Below are 13159 nucleotides of genomic sequence, written 5' to 3' on the forward strand. Positions count from 1 at the left end.
TACTATCTAATCCCTCAGGGTATAAAAAACCACCGGTCATGGCTGACCACATGGTACAGAGAAGTAGTATGACGATAAACCGTAGTGCTGGACTGACTAGATAATGACAAACCACTTCTACGTAACTATTGTAATAATTGATAGTGTCATTTTGTTACTGCAAATATGACCATCATTGTTGCGAAACTGGGAATTATTTTGGTAGGTTGTTTATGTTTTTCTTACTTGTCATTATTACTTGTGTAGCTATCAATTTTGATAGCAGTGATAAAGTGTCAAACACTTTCAAGATTTATGACACATCTAATACCTCTTGACTGATATTTAAATGCGTGTTTTTGCAAATACTAAATAGGATTAACGCTATTCTACTGTAATCCTAATGGATGTTAGAATTTAATTTTTATAAATTCATTGAAAGTGTTTCAAGTGTTTTGAAGAATGAAGCTTACTAAATGCAAAATACTATTTTTATAGCTTCTGCATAAAGGAGTTTTCTGCATTTTTTTTAAATTGACAGGGTTAACTTGCTCAAAAGGTTTAACTGCTCAACTTTATGACAAACTGCTAAAAGGAGACGCAATGAAAGTGTTTTAAGCCTCCTACCTTCGTTCAAAACTGATTTATGATTTTTAAAGAGTTCAGAACCTATTTCTCAAATTAAGAAAAAACATGAGTGAGGCTTAAAATCCTGCTTAAATGAAAAAAACTACACTTTCAATAACTTGAGCCAATGAAAAAGAGACTGAAAGCCCAAAAACATTTCTTTTTCAAAATTGAGATGGGTAACCTACAGAATTATTCTTTTGAAAATTTCCTACGTCCTAGAGATAAAAAAGAGCATAGATAATTGCTTGGTATAAACTTCTCAACCTTTATTCTAGGACCTGGGTTCATTCTGATTGTTTCATTCACCTAACTCACCTGCTTTCCGAGATAATAACAGCCCGCTCAACTACAACTCAGCCTTTTACAGGAGTAAAACAACAGGCTTTTAACCTTTTATAGGACAAATTGTAGAAAACTTATACTTATTTACTTATAGAAAAGCTCTATAATCTATAATCTATAATCTCTATATCTATATCTATATCTATATAAAAAAATCTATAATCTCTATATCTATATCTATATCTATATAAAAAAATCTATAATCTCTATATCTATATCTATATAAAAAAAATCTATAATCTCTATATCTATATCTATATCTATATAAAAAAATCTATAATCTCTATATCTATATCTATATCTATATAAAAAAAATCTATAATCTCTATATCTATACTCTTTTTACTTATAGAAAAGCAAAGACACCACTGTAGTGGAAAAACAATAAATAACTAGAATGAATGGATACTGAAGACAAAACAATAAAATTACAAAGACTAAAATTAAAATATTCATGATTGAGCACAAATTATCTAATTCAAATTCGACTTAAGGCTTAACTAATATATATTTCTTTTTAAGCTAAAATTACCACTCTTTATCAAACACGATCAAAGTTGAAGGGGATGTACCCTTTTTGTGTCTAAAAATCTGCCTCTTTAAACCACACTTTTCAACGGTGGAAAAAAATTAATAAATTAATCCCTTTACTACGGTCTATATTTTTTATTTTGAGGTTCAATATACCTGCGAAGTCTTAATATTTATAGAGAGGTTGCCCATTTTATGCCACCTGACGTAGCTTATATCTTGAAGTACCACCACATGTTGCACAATAATGAAACACTTGTCTCAGTTATTATGTAGTACAGGGTATGATTCATCTGCGTGCGTCATACTTCAGCCACTTGCGGCATAGCTTTGCGATGCGTATCGCGCCTTGCCATACGGGCTAGAATTCCGACTTACCATTTTTCCCGATCAATTTCTGCCATATTTTGCTTTCACCAGGAAGGGGCTAATTTTGAAATTTAATAATCCCTTCTCAGCTAGTTTATATCACTGGGCTTAAATTTTAGTAGCCATCCTCAATCTTCCCACTTTGGAAACTCGGCTTTTGAACCAACTCTAACCAACTAAACAAAGTCACATTTAAAAGCGTTTTCAAAGCAACATGGGTTGAAGTTAAAGCAACAAAAATGTGTTGTTTATTATATGGCCATTTATGTTCATTATATTATTTAGTACCTGAACCATATCTTATGCAACAGAGAGGTTGGGGGGAGGAGATTCAAATCTGCTTTTAAGGATCGAAAATAATTAGAGGGGAAGTGGCACTCTATGCCTTTTCTTGCTCAAAGTCCCCCTTTAACCCATACAGACACCAGATAAAAGTTGTTATCTACTACTACTAATAGCTCACTGCAGCACCAAGCCGCCTGACGCCAACACAGCTAATTTATTCAAGACCTCCCTCTTTACATCCTCCCAGGAAGTTGCCATTTGTCGGAAATCTTTATTTTTGACATCCTCCCAACCCACACGGGGATGACCTGATTTTCGTGTAGCCCCAGACGGTTGGCCAAAAAAGACGATCTTTGGCAATCTCTCATCCTTCATCCGCAACACAGCTAATTTATTCAAGGCCTCCCTCTTTACATCCTCCCAGGAAGTTGCCATTTGTCGGAAATCTTTATTTTTGACATCCTCCCAACCCACACGGGGATGACCTGATTTTCGTGTAGCCCCAGACGGTTGGCCAAAAAAGACGATCTTTGGCAATCTCTCATCCTTCATCCGCAGAATGCGGCCTAGCCATCTCAAAATTTTTTTCATTATAGCCTAAGGAAGCGGGATTGAACCACATTTTCCGCACAACCTACCGTTTGAAATACGGTCTGTCAGTTGGGTACCCAGAACAATCCGTAGACAATTTCTCTGGAAAACATCTATTAAATTTTCGTCTGCTTTTCGGAGCGCCCATGCTTCAGAGCCATATTTGACCACTGTCGTCGCTGTAACTTCCAATATTCTAATGTTTGTTTGCAGACTTATCTTCCTATTCTTCCTAACTTTTTTTTAACTCTGAAAAAACACCCTGAGCCTTAGCTATTCTGCTTTTAACATCTTCACTGCTCCCACTGTCTTTACTAATTATAATACCAAGGTAAGTGAAGCTGCCAACCTGATCAAAACTTTCGTTGCCCAACGTCATCTTTTCATCTTCACTTATTCCTAGCCTTAGTGGCTTAGTCTTCTTAACATTTATTTTCAAGCCTATTCTAGCACCCTGAACTCACAAAACATATATTTAAGAACCTCATTTATCAAATTATCAGCACCTGAAGCCTTATTATTTTTTATCGTTTTAGCACTGTAGCTAATTCTTCCTCATAAAAAAAATATTCCTTCATATCCAAGGTATCCCAAACTTTTTCATTTTCACCCATATCTTTTCCTGCAACTGTATCTCGGTTTAGCACATCCTCAGAATGTTCTGCCCATCTTTCTTTAACTTTTTCATTATCACTAAATGTGGCCCCATTCCTATCTTTGACTGGGACTAGCCCGGACTGACTACTCCCTCTCAGTTTATTAACATGTCAATATAAGATTTTACTATTATGCCGTCAGGCTGCATCTTCCAGATCCTCAGCAATTTTATCCATGGCCTCCACTTAACATCTGCTTAGTTCAAATTTTAATGCTTTCTCCACTATCTTTACATTCCTTTTTTTTTCATACAATCTATCACTCAGATAATTCTTGTACAAACCCCTTCCACTCTTTATTAAACACAAAGCTTTTTCACTAATATTCCTAGTTGCAGTCTTAGCACTCTTTCCGGAGACACCATCAGCAACTTGACAAATTATTATAAATTATTCCATCCATCTTCCATATTGTCATATTTTAAACTCTCTAGTTTAGGATTCAACTTTTCCTGGAAGATTTTTCTAAAATTTTAATCCTGAGTCTACCAACATCGTAACTTTCCGGGAGGTAGTTACCCTTCCGAAATATCAGCTTTAAATTATCCTTACACACTGCTAGATGGTGATCTTTACTTTTAACATCAATAACAACACTCCTATACAACCTAGTATCTTGTATTGATCCTGCTAGTCCTCAGTTTACAATAATATAATCAATACGGTTTGCTCTCTTACCACGACGTGAATACCATGTCAACTTATGGGTCATTTTGTGACCAAACACCGTATTGGTTACAACTAGGTTGTTATACGTAAAAAAGTGCAAAAGTCTATAGCCATTACTGTTTTCTTTTCCCATACCAAATTTAGGAAGCAAAATCTCATAGCAACATCACCATATTTCTACCTGGCACCTTGTCTATTTGCTCCTGTAACTGTAAGTCAAATTCATCTGAGTCACTAGTATCTCCGTCAGTTGGTTCAACAGGGGCATATACTACTATAACTGCTACCCTAAACTTTTTAGTTATAAAATGAGTGATTTGCATTTTATGATTAATACATTCCCAGCCTAAACAAGACTTAGCAGCTTTTTTATTCATCATGAGCCCTACTCCGTGTCTTTATACCCCATCCTTCCTGCCTGAGTAAACAAACTCTATGTCACCTTATTTCATGCTTCCCACCCTAGGATGAGAGTTTCTGAAACTCTTAGTAAATCCTGTTCAAACCGTCTGAGTTTGTCAGTCAAAATATCGATACGTTAGTCATTTTTTAACGTCGTAACACTTCAATCTCCAATTTTCATGTTCTTTAAATCTTTGAAATTATTTTGGCCTCAGGAAAAGCATTAATCCCAGATACCAATGATGGACGGGGACCAACATATCTTCTCAAGTCTACACTGAAGCATTTAAGCCGGCTTAGAACCGAACAGTAAGAAGTCCCTGGGACCTCCAGTAACTTGGAGGCTTTTGGCAATCCTGGGCCCATCTTGGTCACAACAAGGTTTTCAGCACTTGGCGATGCTCCTCTATCAACAAGAGTCGAAATCCTGCACAAAAAGTCCCAAGCCTATTACCACCGTCGTATTATATATTCATGCCTACAAATATTTTGCTACTATGGGGAGGCAACCCATAGTAGATAAATTAGCTAGGAAGAGGTTTGATAGTGATTTTTCTCAAAGTGCGATCATAGTTGAAATTTATAATAAATATATCTTCAGAAATGAGATAAACTGAGAGCCGCTGGGGTGATTGCTTTATTTTATGCTAATCAGCAATTGTTTACTGATGGGTTTTATTGTGGAAGGTGAGCTTTTAGCAATCGTTCTTTCGGCAAAAGGACCACCGTTTTTCTTTGGGGAGAGTTAATAGGTTTCGGAGGTTTCAGATCAATTTAGAAGTACTATCGTAAGCTCTTTGACAAAGTTTAGCCTGATGAACCTGGCCCCAAAAATAGGGCCAGGAAAAGGATAGAACAAATCCTAGGTGGCTCAGAACTTAGAAACGCAAATTGTTGGGCCAAGAGAACTCTAAGGTTCAAATTAAGTTTTACTTTTGGGGCGTAAGTCCCAAAACCTGTCACTCCAAAGAATACAAGATGTCTCCTGATCCGTCTGACACTTACATCCTGAAATCCATGGGCCATGGAAAGATATAGGACTTTATCTAAGAATAAATGCAACTTTTTGGATAGAAAAGCTGTCATAACGGAGAAATTGGCAAAAATTGGTAACTCCAGAACCGTATACAAGATTACCAACGAAATTGAAGGGAAATGCCGAAGTGTAAACGGACCAGTTAAAGATTCAAATGGCAAAATATTTTCAGACCCATCGGAATTTGCCTCAATATGAGCCCTGCACTCTGAGAAGACTCTGAACAAACCCTGCCCTTTGGATCCCAGGTATCCCTACAACCCCCCTTTTGAGCCTCCATTTCAGCAATGAAAAACACAGTGATGCAGAAGTCCGAAAAGCAGCCTGCAACCTAAAAAATGGCAGAGCAGCAGAACCTGACAAAACAAAAGCTGAGATGATAAAAAACATTATTGAATACCTGCATGGATGTACGAATTACACTTTAATAGTATCTGGAACTCTGAAAAGGTATCTGATGATCGGACAAAAAGTACGCCTATCAAACTTTTAAAGAAAAGTTTGTATTAGTCTCCAGATAAAAGTCTCCAGGTAAAATTGTCTCACAGATTATTCTCTGCCGCATCCACACAGGCTTCGATAACCATGTGTGGGACAAACAGATAGGTTTTCGGTTGTCCTGTTCTTAAAAGGATCTCTTCTAAACAATACGGACTATGGTTTAGGAGTCCAATGAATCGCGAGAAGAAATGTACCTGATTTTTGTTTACTTCGAAAAAGCCCTCGACCAAGATTCGCGGCGGAAAATCTTCGATACTCTGACGTTCTGAAAAAATGGTGGCCCAAATTGTTCCATTTTTAGAAAACAGAGAATGCAGTATTATGACCCATGAAAAGAACATTATATATTTCCGTATCATATCTGGCGTAAAACGGGGCTTGGTTCTTTCACCGTTCCTCTTCATTCTCGCTATCGACTGCACGCTCCTCGATTGTACAAGGTTTGTAGGCATCCAAACTGGAGAAGCCAAACAGCTAGTCGACCTGGATTTTGCTGAAGATATTGCATTGACGGAAAGTAAGAAGACCAAACCCCGGGATATCCACAATACTATTCGTGAAAATACTGACCGATTTTGTTTCAAGATTAACACAGAGAAAATAAAGAGCATGGCAGCAACTAGTTTCCCCCTGGACATAAAAGATGGCAATTCAATTGTTAAGCAGGCTATACAGTTCAGGGATCTTGTAAGGCGAGCGTGAAGCACAGCTGAGGATAGGGAAATCTAGTGGAGCTTTGAAACAACTAAAACCAGTATATCAATCAAAAAAGTGTTTTACGCTTTTTAGTAAAATCGGGCATTTTTAATAAAATTGTCCTCTCTGGACTTTACTACAGCAGCGAGTGCTGGAATTCAAATGACCAACAAGAGATACCGATCTCTTACAAACTCTTACCAACGTAACTTCTTCGTAACTTTTGACAGGAAGTGTTCTTTTCAGGACATGGTTCTTTTAATTAGCTATTAAAAGCAGCACTTAGAGGGAGGAGGTAAAAAAAAGGTAAAGGATGTGGCACTAGACCCTTAAGGTCGGAACGGGTGGTTTTGATCTCCGTCTCAGGGCCCTTTAGACCTTGGGGAGGAGAAGGGGCAGCAATTGCCTTTATATTTTGAAAATATTTTTTCGTATAATTTAAAAAAAAAAGTTTTAATGAGTACCTTTTTGTGTCTTAAAAAATTTGATTGGTTTTTTTTTAATTAATCAAAAAGTTTGAAAACTCTTTCTTTCTAGATTTTAACGAATTGAAAACATTTTCTGCTTTCACAGCAGTGTAGTTAAAAAGAAAATAGAGTTTTTTTAAGGCCAAAAATTTGACCTTTATTCTCGAGCAATTTTGACTGACACTTTGTTCTCACACGAGAAAAATAAATAAAGCCATTAAATAGATTTTCATTTACCTTTTTCAAACAATAAACCCGCGAGAATTTTAGTTTTTTCCTTCTCCATATAATTTTATTATAATTGTTGACTTAACAAGATACAAATTCAACTGATGCAAGTTGGTCACTATTTACAAGATAGCGCAAAGTCTCTGTTTTCTCAATATTCTCAAATCATTACAAATGATAATCTCATGAAAGAAAAAACTATTCTAATCTACTATGTGAGCGAGCGAAGTGGGTATTTTCTCATACTAATGAGCGAGTGATAATTCTAAATGATCGCGATGTGAAAGAAACTAATGTCAGTATAATTATACTGGGAACAGCGGAATTTTCCACCGTAAAAAAAATACATTACTCAGAAAATGTACAACTAATTTATTCTTCAGAAGTGTAGCATAAATTAAACATAACAAAAATGTACCATTTCTAAGACCGCAACGTAAAATGTAACGCTTTACTTAAAACGTGCCAAAAAATGGTATGAACGCAACCATGACATCGACTGAAGTGAACATACCACGTCAAAGACCAGATAGTCTGCTTTATCCACAGGCCAGCCCATAGTTACAGACGTCATTCAGCAGTGATGGTGTCAAAGCGTGTCCATGTGTACAAGCATACACTAAAAAAACTGAAAAACACTGGTTTCCCCAAAAAAGAGCCATAAAAGACGGATATTTTTTTTTAAACCTGAGTGGCTCAAGACTTGAGACTGTAAGCTCATGGGCAAAAAACATTATGCACAAAAAAAAAGTCCAGGGTTTGTCTTTCCCCCCGAAATTTTACTCGTTTTAGTACCCCAAAATCATGGGTACTGACGAAAAATTTCACCTCTGTATATAGTACAATTTTTAACCTATTTGGGGGGAAGTCAGAAATATTTCTTCAAGAACATCCCTTTAAGCCTCCCCTTTTTGCAAAAAACGAAAAATGGCATCAACATTGATGCTAATAGCCATAACTGAACTTTCAGAGCAAACAGGGCATAAAAGATCTGGTCGATTGAATGTCCTATAATTATTACATTTCATTAAGTTCTTCTTAAACGATCGATTTGAGTATGCCTCACGAATATTGTGCAACAACGCGAAAGGCGTGTCTGCATAATTAGTACAGGCAAATGAAGGTTTGACCCGAAACAAATTGCAACAGAAGAGATTCTTACACCATCTTGTAGAGAAAAAAAAACTGAACAACATATCCATTTTCGCATATTTTGAGTCGACGCGAAATAACCGTGTTTTGGCTTTTAATGCGATTTTTTTTACGTTTTCCGAAAAAAAATATAATTTTAGTATCCGACCGTTTTTCTTGAAATGAAGTATGATTCTGATCCAGAATAACAAGCTGAGACAGAAAATGAAGTCAGATTGGGTGTCTGGTGCAAAACAAAAAAGTTTCACAATCATCAATATACGTTGCGGTAATTTTTGTAAAGACAATCCATCGGCACTTGTTATTCGACAAATGATCGGTTTTTCGTAAAAATACCTGAACTAGGCACTAGTATAAGAGAAGGCTGCGTAATGCAATAAAAATGAAAATCGTCACATTCATCACTTAGTGTTTTAAAAATTTCAAAGTTTATTCCCAAGATTTGACTGAGAAATCAATTAGACGAAGACCTAAAGTAATGCCAGAAAATCGAGTAGAAAACTAGTTCCGGTCACAACCACTATACGAAATCATGCCATCTTTACCTCCAGCGAATGGACAAGCTCGAAGATACCCATCCTACGGTCTACCAGGCTTTCCAGAGTGGCATGCATGTAGTAAGACGTTCTGATAGATTCTGGGCTGGACTCTCCACAGATCTTGTCATTGAACAGGAGCTTATGCGCTCTCTTAAAACCTCTGGTGGCCTTACCAACGGCAGTGGCATGACAGAGGCTCAGAGGTCCTTATGGGTTTTGTCGCGACCAGTCTGCTCTACAGTAAACCTTCTGATGGAACGTATCTCACAAATTCTGTACGTTACAAGCGATCAGCACAAGGAGATGTCAGAGCCGATGCAACTGAGAGACTGCAAAGATACGTAGATGATTATCGAGTTTCTGGAAAGGGGTTCAACATTTGAGGGAGATATTCAGTTAAGAAGCATAGCAAATGGTCTAACTATCTATCCGTCTGCCAACGTTGATTCTGCCAAAGATGTTGGCCTAAAAGTCATTGACGCCATGTTTGGACAGCTGGTCTCTGACTTTGTGTTTCAACGAAAACAACAGGCAATCCAGATGACGACCAAGCAAAGTCCAAGCGGACACTGCAAACGACTAGACCCGACTTTTCTTTTTCAGAGGTTTATCATGATCGCGAAAAGGATCAATCTTATGAAAACTGAGTACTTTCAACACGAGCTGTGTTCCTACCCAGCGTCACTTTTTGACAGCTCCTGCATGCTCCGGACTGCGAACAAACCAGAACTTGCGAAGGCCATAGCCCAGGCGTGCAACCTTGAGAAGCATTCATTTCCCCTCCCCGAATGTACTCGATATATCCTAGACGGAAGAGCTCTGCTGCACAGGATACCATGGACAAAAAATGAAAGATACATGGAGATTCTAGACCATTATGCAACTTACGTAACAGGAAAGTACCCTTCTGCCACTATTGTTTTCGACGGCTACGATAGTGGGGCTGCCATTAAAGATATGGCTCACTCGCAGAGGAGTCGTACAGTTGGCCGTGAGATCATCTTCACAGCAGATATGCAGCTCAAGGTGAAGAAAGAAGAGTTCTTATCTTGCAAGGAAAACAAAGCCAGGTTTATCTGCGCTTTGGCTGATCAACTCCGTGCAAAGGGTGTCTCTGTCTCCCAGGCATCAGGTGACGCAGATGTCCCGATTGTGGAAGCTGCTATTGCCTCTTCACGGTATCACGACACTGCCGTAGTTGGGGACGATACCAATCTATTGGTTCTCTTATGCTACCACTGTGACTTGTCAAGCAAGAAACTATTCTTCGCACCTGAGCCAAAGTCGAATAAAGCTCCCCGAATATGGGACATACACACCCTGAAAGAGAAGCTGGGACAAGATACTTGTCATCTGATCCTTTTTACTCACGTCCTGTTAGGCTGTGACTCTACTTCGCGAATCCACGGTGTGGGAAAAGGTCTTGCACTGAAGAGGCTGATAGAAGACAATGATTTCCGAAAATCAGCTGCAGTGTTCATGCAGAAGTCCACTTCGAAGGAGGAAATCAAGACCGCTGGTGAAGACGCCCTGCTGATCATATATGGTTTGTCGAAAGGAGGGAACTTGAACAAACCCCGCAGAGAAGTTTTTGAAAAGAAAGTGACAACGGCAAACTCTTTTGTTCACCCTGAACATCTGCCACCAACTTCTGATGCAGCCAAGTTTCATAGCTATAAAATTTTTTATCAAGTTCAGGTATGGATCGGGGAGCCTGATCCGGAACTGAAAGCCGAGGAATGGGGATGGAAGAATAAAGATGACTTCTTGTACCCATTAACAACTGACCTCCCACCAGCCCCGCGTATGCTCCTAAAGATTGTGAAGTGCTCCTGTCGTGTACAGTGTAGTTCAGCGAGGTGTATCTGCTTTAAAAACGGCCTAGTTTGTACTCCAGCATGCAAAACCTGCAAGGGAACAATGTGTTCCAACTCCCCAAAAATCGACAGAAACAATGATGAAGTAGAACCCTAGTCGTTAATCCATTCCAAATGAAGAAGTTGTGAAACTAGTCGGAATCTGATTCTCTATTTTGTATTTTTTATAAGATTGATTCTATTTAATAGACTGTAAAGATTAGACACTATGGATTGACCCTAAATAGTATACGAATAGTGTTTTAAGTGTGATTTACTATACTGACCACTGAAAACCAGTTCGGTTTGTAATTCACTTTCCCTAATTATTTTCTAAAAAAATATAGATCATTCATTAATGATTACGATTTTTTTCTCTTTCAGTGAACAACCTATTTGATTCTATTTTCGGTCTCAGCTCGTGATTCTACATCAGAACCACACTTTCATTCAAGAAAATCGGGCTACAACGAAAATTGTATATTTTAGGCGAAAAAAGTCGAAAAAATACAGTTAGTTTTTTTATAGTGCTTCTTACGCTAAATCCGACTTCGTTTTTGGTCTCGCCATGTTATTTTGGGCTAGAATCATACTTCAGTTCAAGAAAAACCGATGTCCACGAAAATTGCGATTTTTATTCGAATAACGGAAAAAAAATAGCATTAAAAGCCAAAAAATGGTTATTTTGCGTCGACTCAGAACATGCGAAAATGGATATGTTGTTCAGTTTTTTTTTCCCTACAAGATGGTGTAAAAATCATTTCTGTTGCAATTTGTTTCGGGTCGACCTCTTTTTGGAGCTCATTTTCCTGTACTAAATATAGATAAATGGGACAGTCGCTGCCAGCGCACTGACTCGATAAACATGACTAGACAAATCGTCAAAATCACTGGACTAAAGAAAAACCGCTAAATAGCCAAGCTAGCACTGGTACGTTTTCATTTTACTCTTTTTATCAAGTCCATTAAATCGTTTTAGATTTATGGAAGGATTTCACTGACAACTTTTTATTTCTGCTTTTGTAGTGATTGATTTTCTTTTTCATTTCCTAACCTACAATGTTAATATGAAGACTAAGACTTTTTAGAAAATGAAGCAAGAAATGAGGTATCCCAAATCCAAAACTGTCGATTTTAGAAATAAAGTGTTGACTTGTGTGTTTAAAAAATAAGCTAGGAAACAGGCTATAAATATTGTGAAAAGTTTTCAAACTAAATTCTAGCTGGGGAAGACCGATAGTCCAGGATTCATCGAATAATTCTATGCTAAATTCATCTCAGTTATTTATAACTTTTAGGGCAAACCAAAGAAGCCTGAAGCTATGTAATATACTATTATATGTAATAGTAATATTATATGTAATTATATAATATTAATTGTAATATATATATGTAATATATAATATATAATTGTAATATATATAATTGTAATAGACTATTGGCAGCTTTCATGACAGCTTTCTTTTTTTTTTTTGTCTTTGTTTGGAATAGAATGAGAGGGGGAAGGGAGAGAGAAAGAGAGAGAGAGAACTGGTTATAAGTTTGAACATCGCTCTTTCTTTTCATAATAAGAAAAAAACTTCGTTTTCTTAAAGAGTTAAAGAGGCTGCGTCCCAAAGTCGAACCTTGAAACGTACAGGAATTAGGAGAGGCAGTTGGGGGGCTGCCGCCCCCAAAACCCCCCGCTTTTAAAAACTCTTTTGTACAGGTTTTTGATGTGGGGGGCTACCGCCCCCCTAACCCCCCGCTCTTGGCTTCGGAAAGGCCCTCTTTTAATTAACAAAAAATTGAAATGAATGAATAATGGAATAACTTCGAAAAATATTAAACACAAGAGGACAGGAGAACCATTGCGCCGAAACTAGTAATTAGTAACAATGAAGTTCCCCCACAACAAAAAACCTGTACAAAAGAGTCTTTAAAAGCGGGGGGTTTGGGGGGCGGCTAATTCCTGTACGTTTTAAGGTTCGACTTTGGGACGCAGCCTCTTTAACTCTTTAAGAAAACGAAGTTTTCTTCATATTATTTCTGTACGTTTTTCTTTTGTGAAAAAAAAACGCCCGATAAGGGACTTGAACCCTTGACTCGAGGATTAAAAGTCCCACGCTCTACCGACTGAGCTAACCACCTGCATGTGTGTAAATATAACTTTTAAATAATTTTTAAAAATTTCAAATTAACATGGGTTCTTATGGAGATATGGGTCAATTAAGTGGCTAATGTGTGGTTT

General features: G+C 37.5%; 1 protein-coding gene across 3 annotated transcripts in view; it reads left to right on the forward strand.

Annotated features, from left to right (window-relative positions):
- The first annotated feature begins 65 nt into the window (after positions 1–65).
- Positions 66–13159, forward strand: part of LOC136039461 (uncharacterized) — an 87276-nt gene continuing 74182 nt past the window's right edge. For 2 of the 3 annotated variants that reach the window (XR_010620456.1, XM_065723226.1), the window contains exon 1: positions 80–201. Coding sequence is in view for 2 of the 3 variants with exons in the window: in XM_065723226.1 (XP_065579298.1) it covers positions 166–201 (36 nt within the window). In the remaining variant the exon portion in view is untranslated. Of the gene's footprint in view, positions 202–13159 lie in introns of all 3 variants that reach the window. The other variant, XM_065723225.1, reaches the window with a different exon arrangement.

This window comes from Artemia franciscana, chromosome 19 (assembly GCF_032884065.1).
Source record: "Artemia franciscana chromosome 19, ASM3288406v1, whole genome shotgun sequence".
NCBI classification, from domain to species: domain Eukaryota; kingdom Metazoa; phylum Arthropoda; class Branchiopoda; order Anostraca; family Artemiidae; genus Artemia; species Artemia franciscana.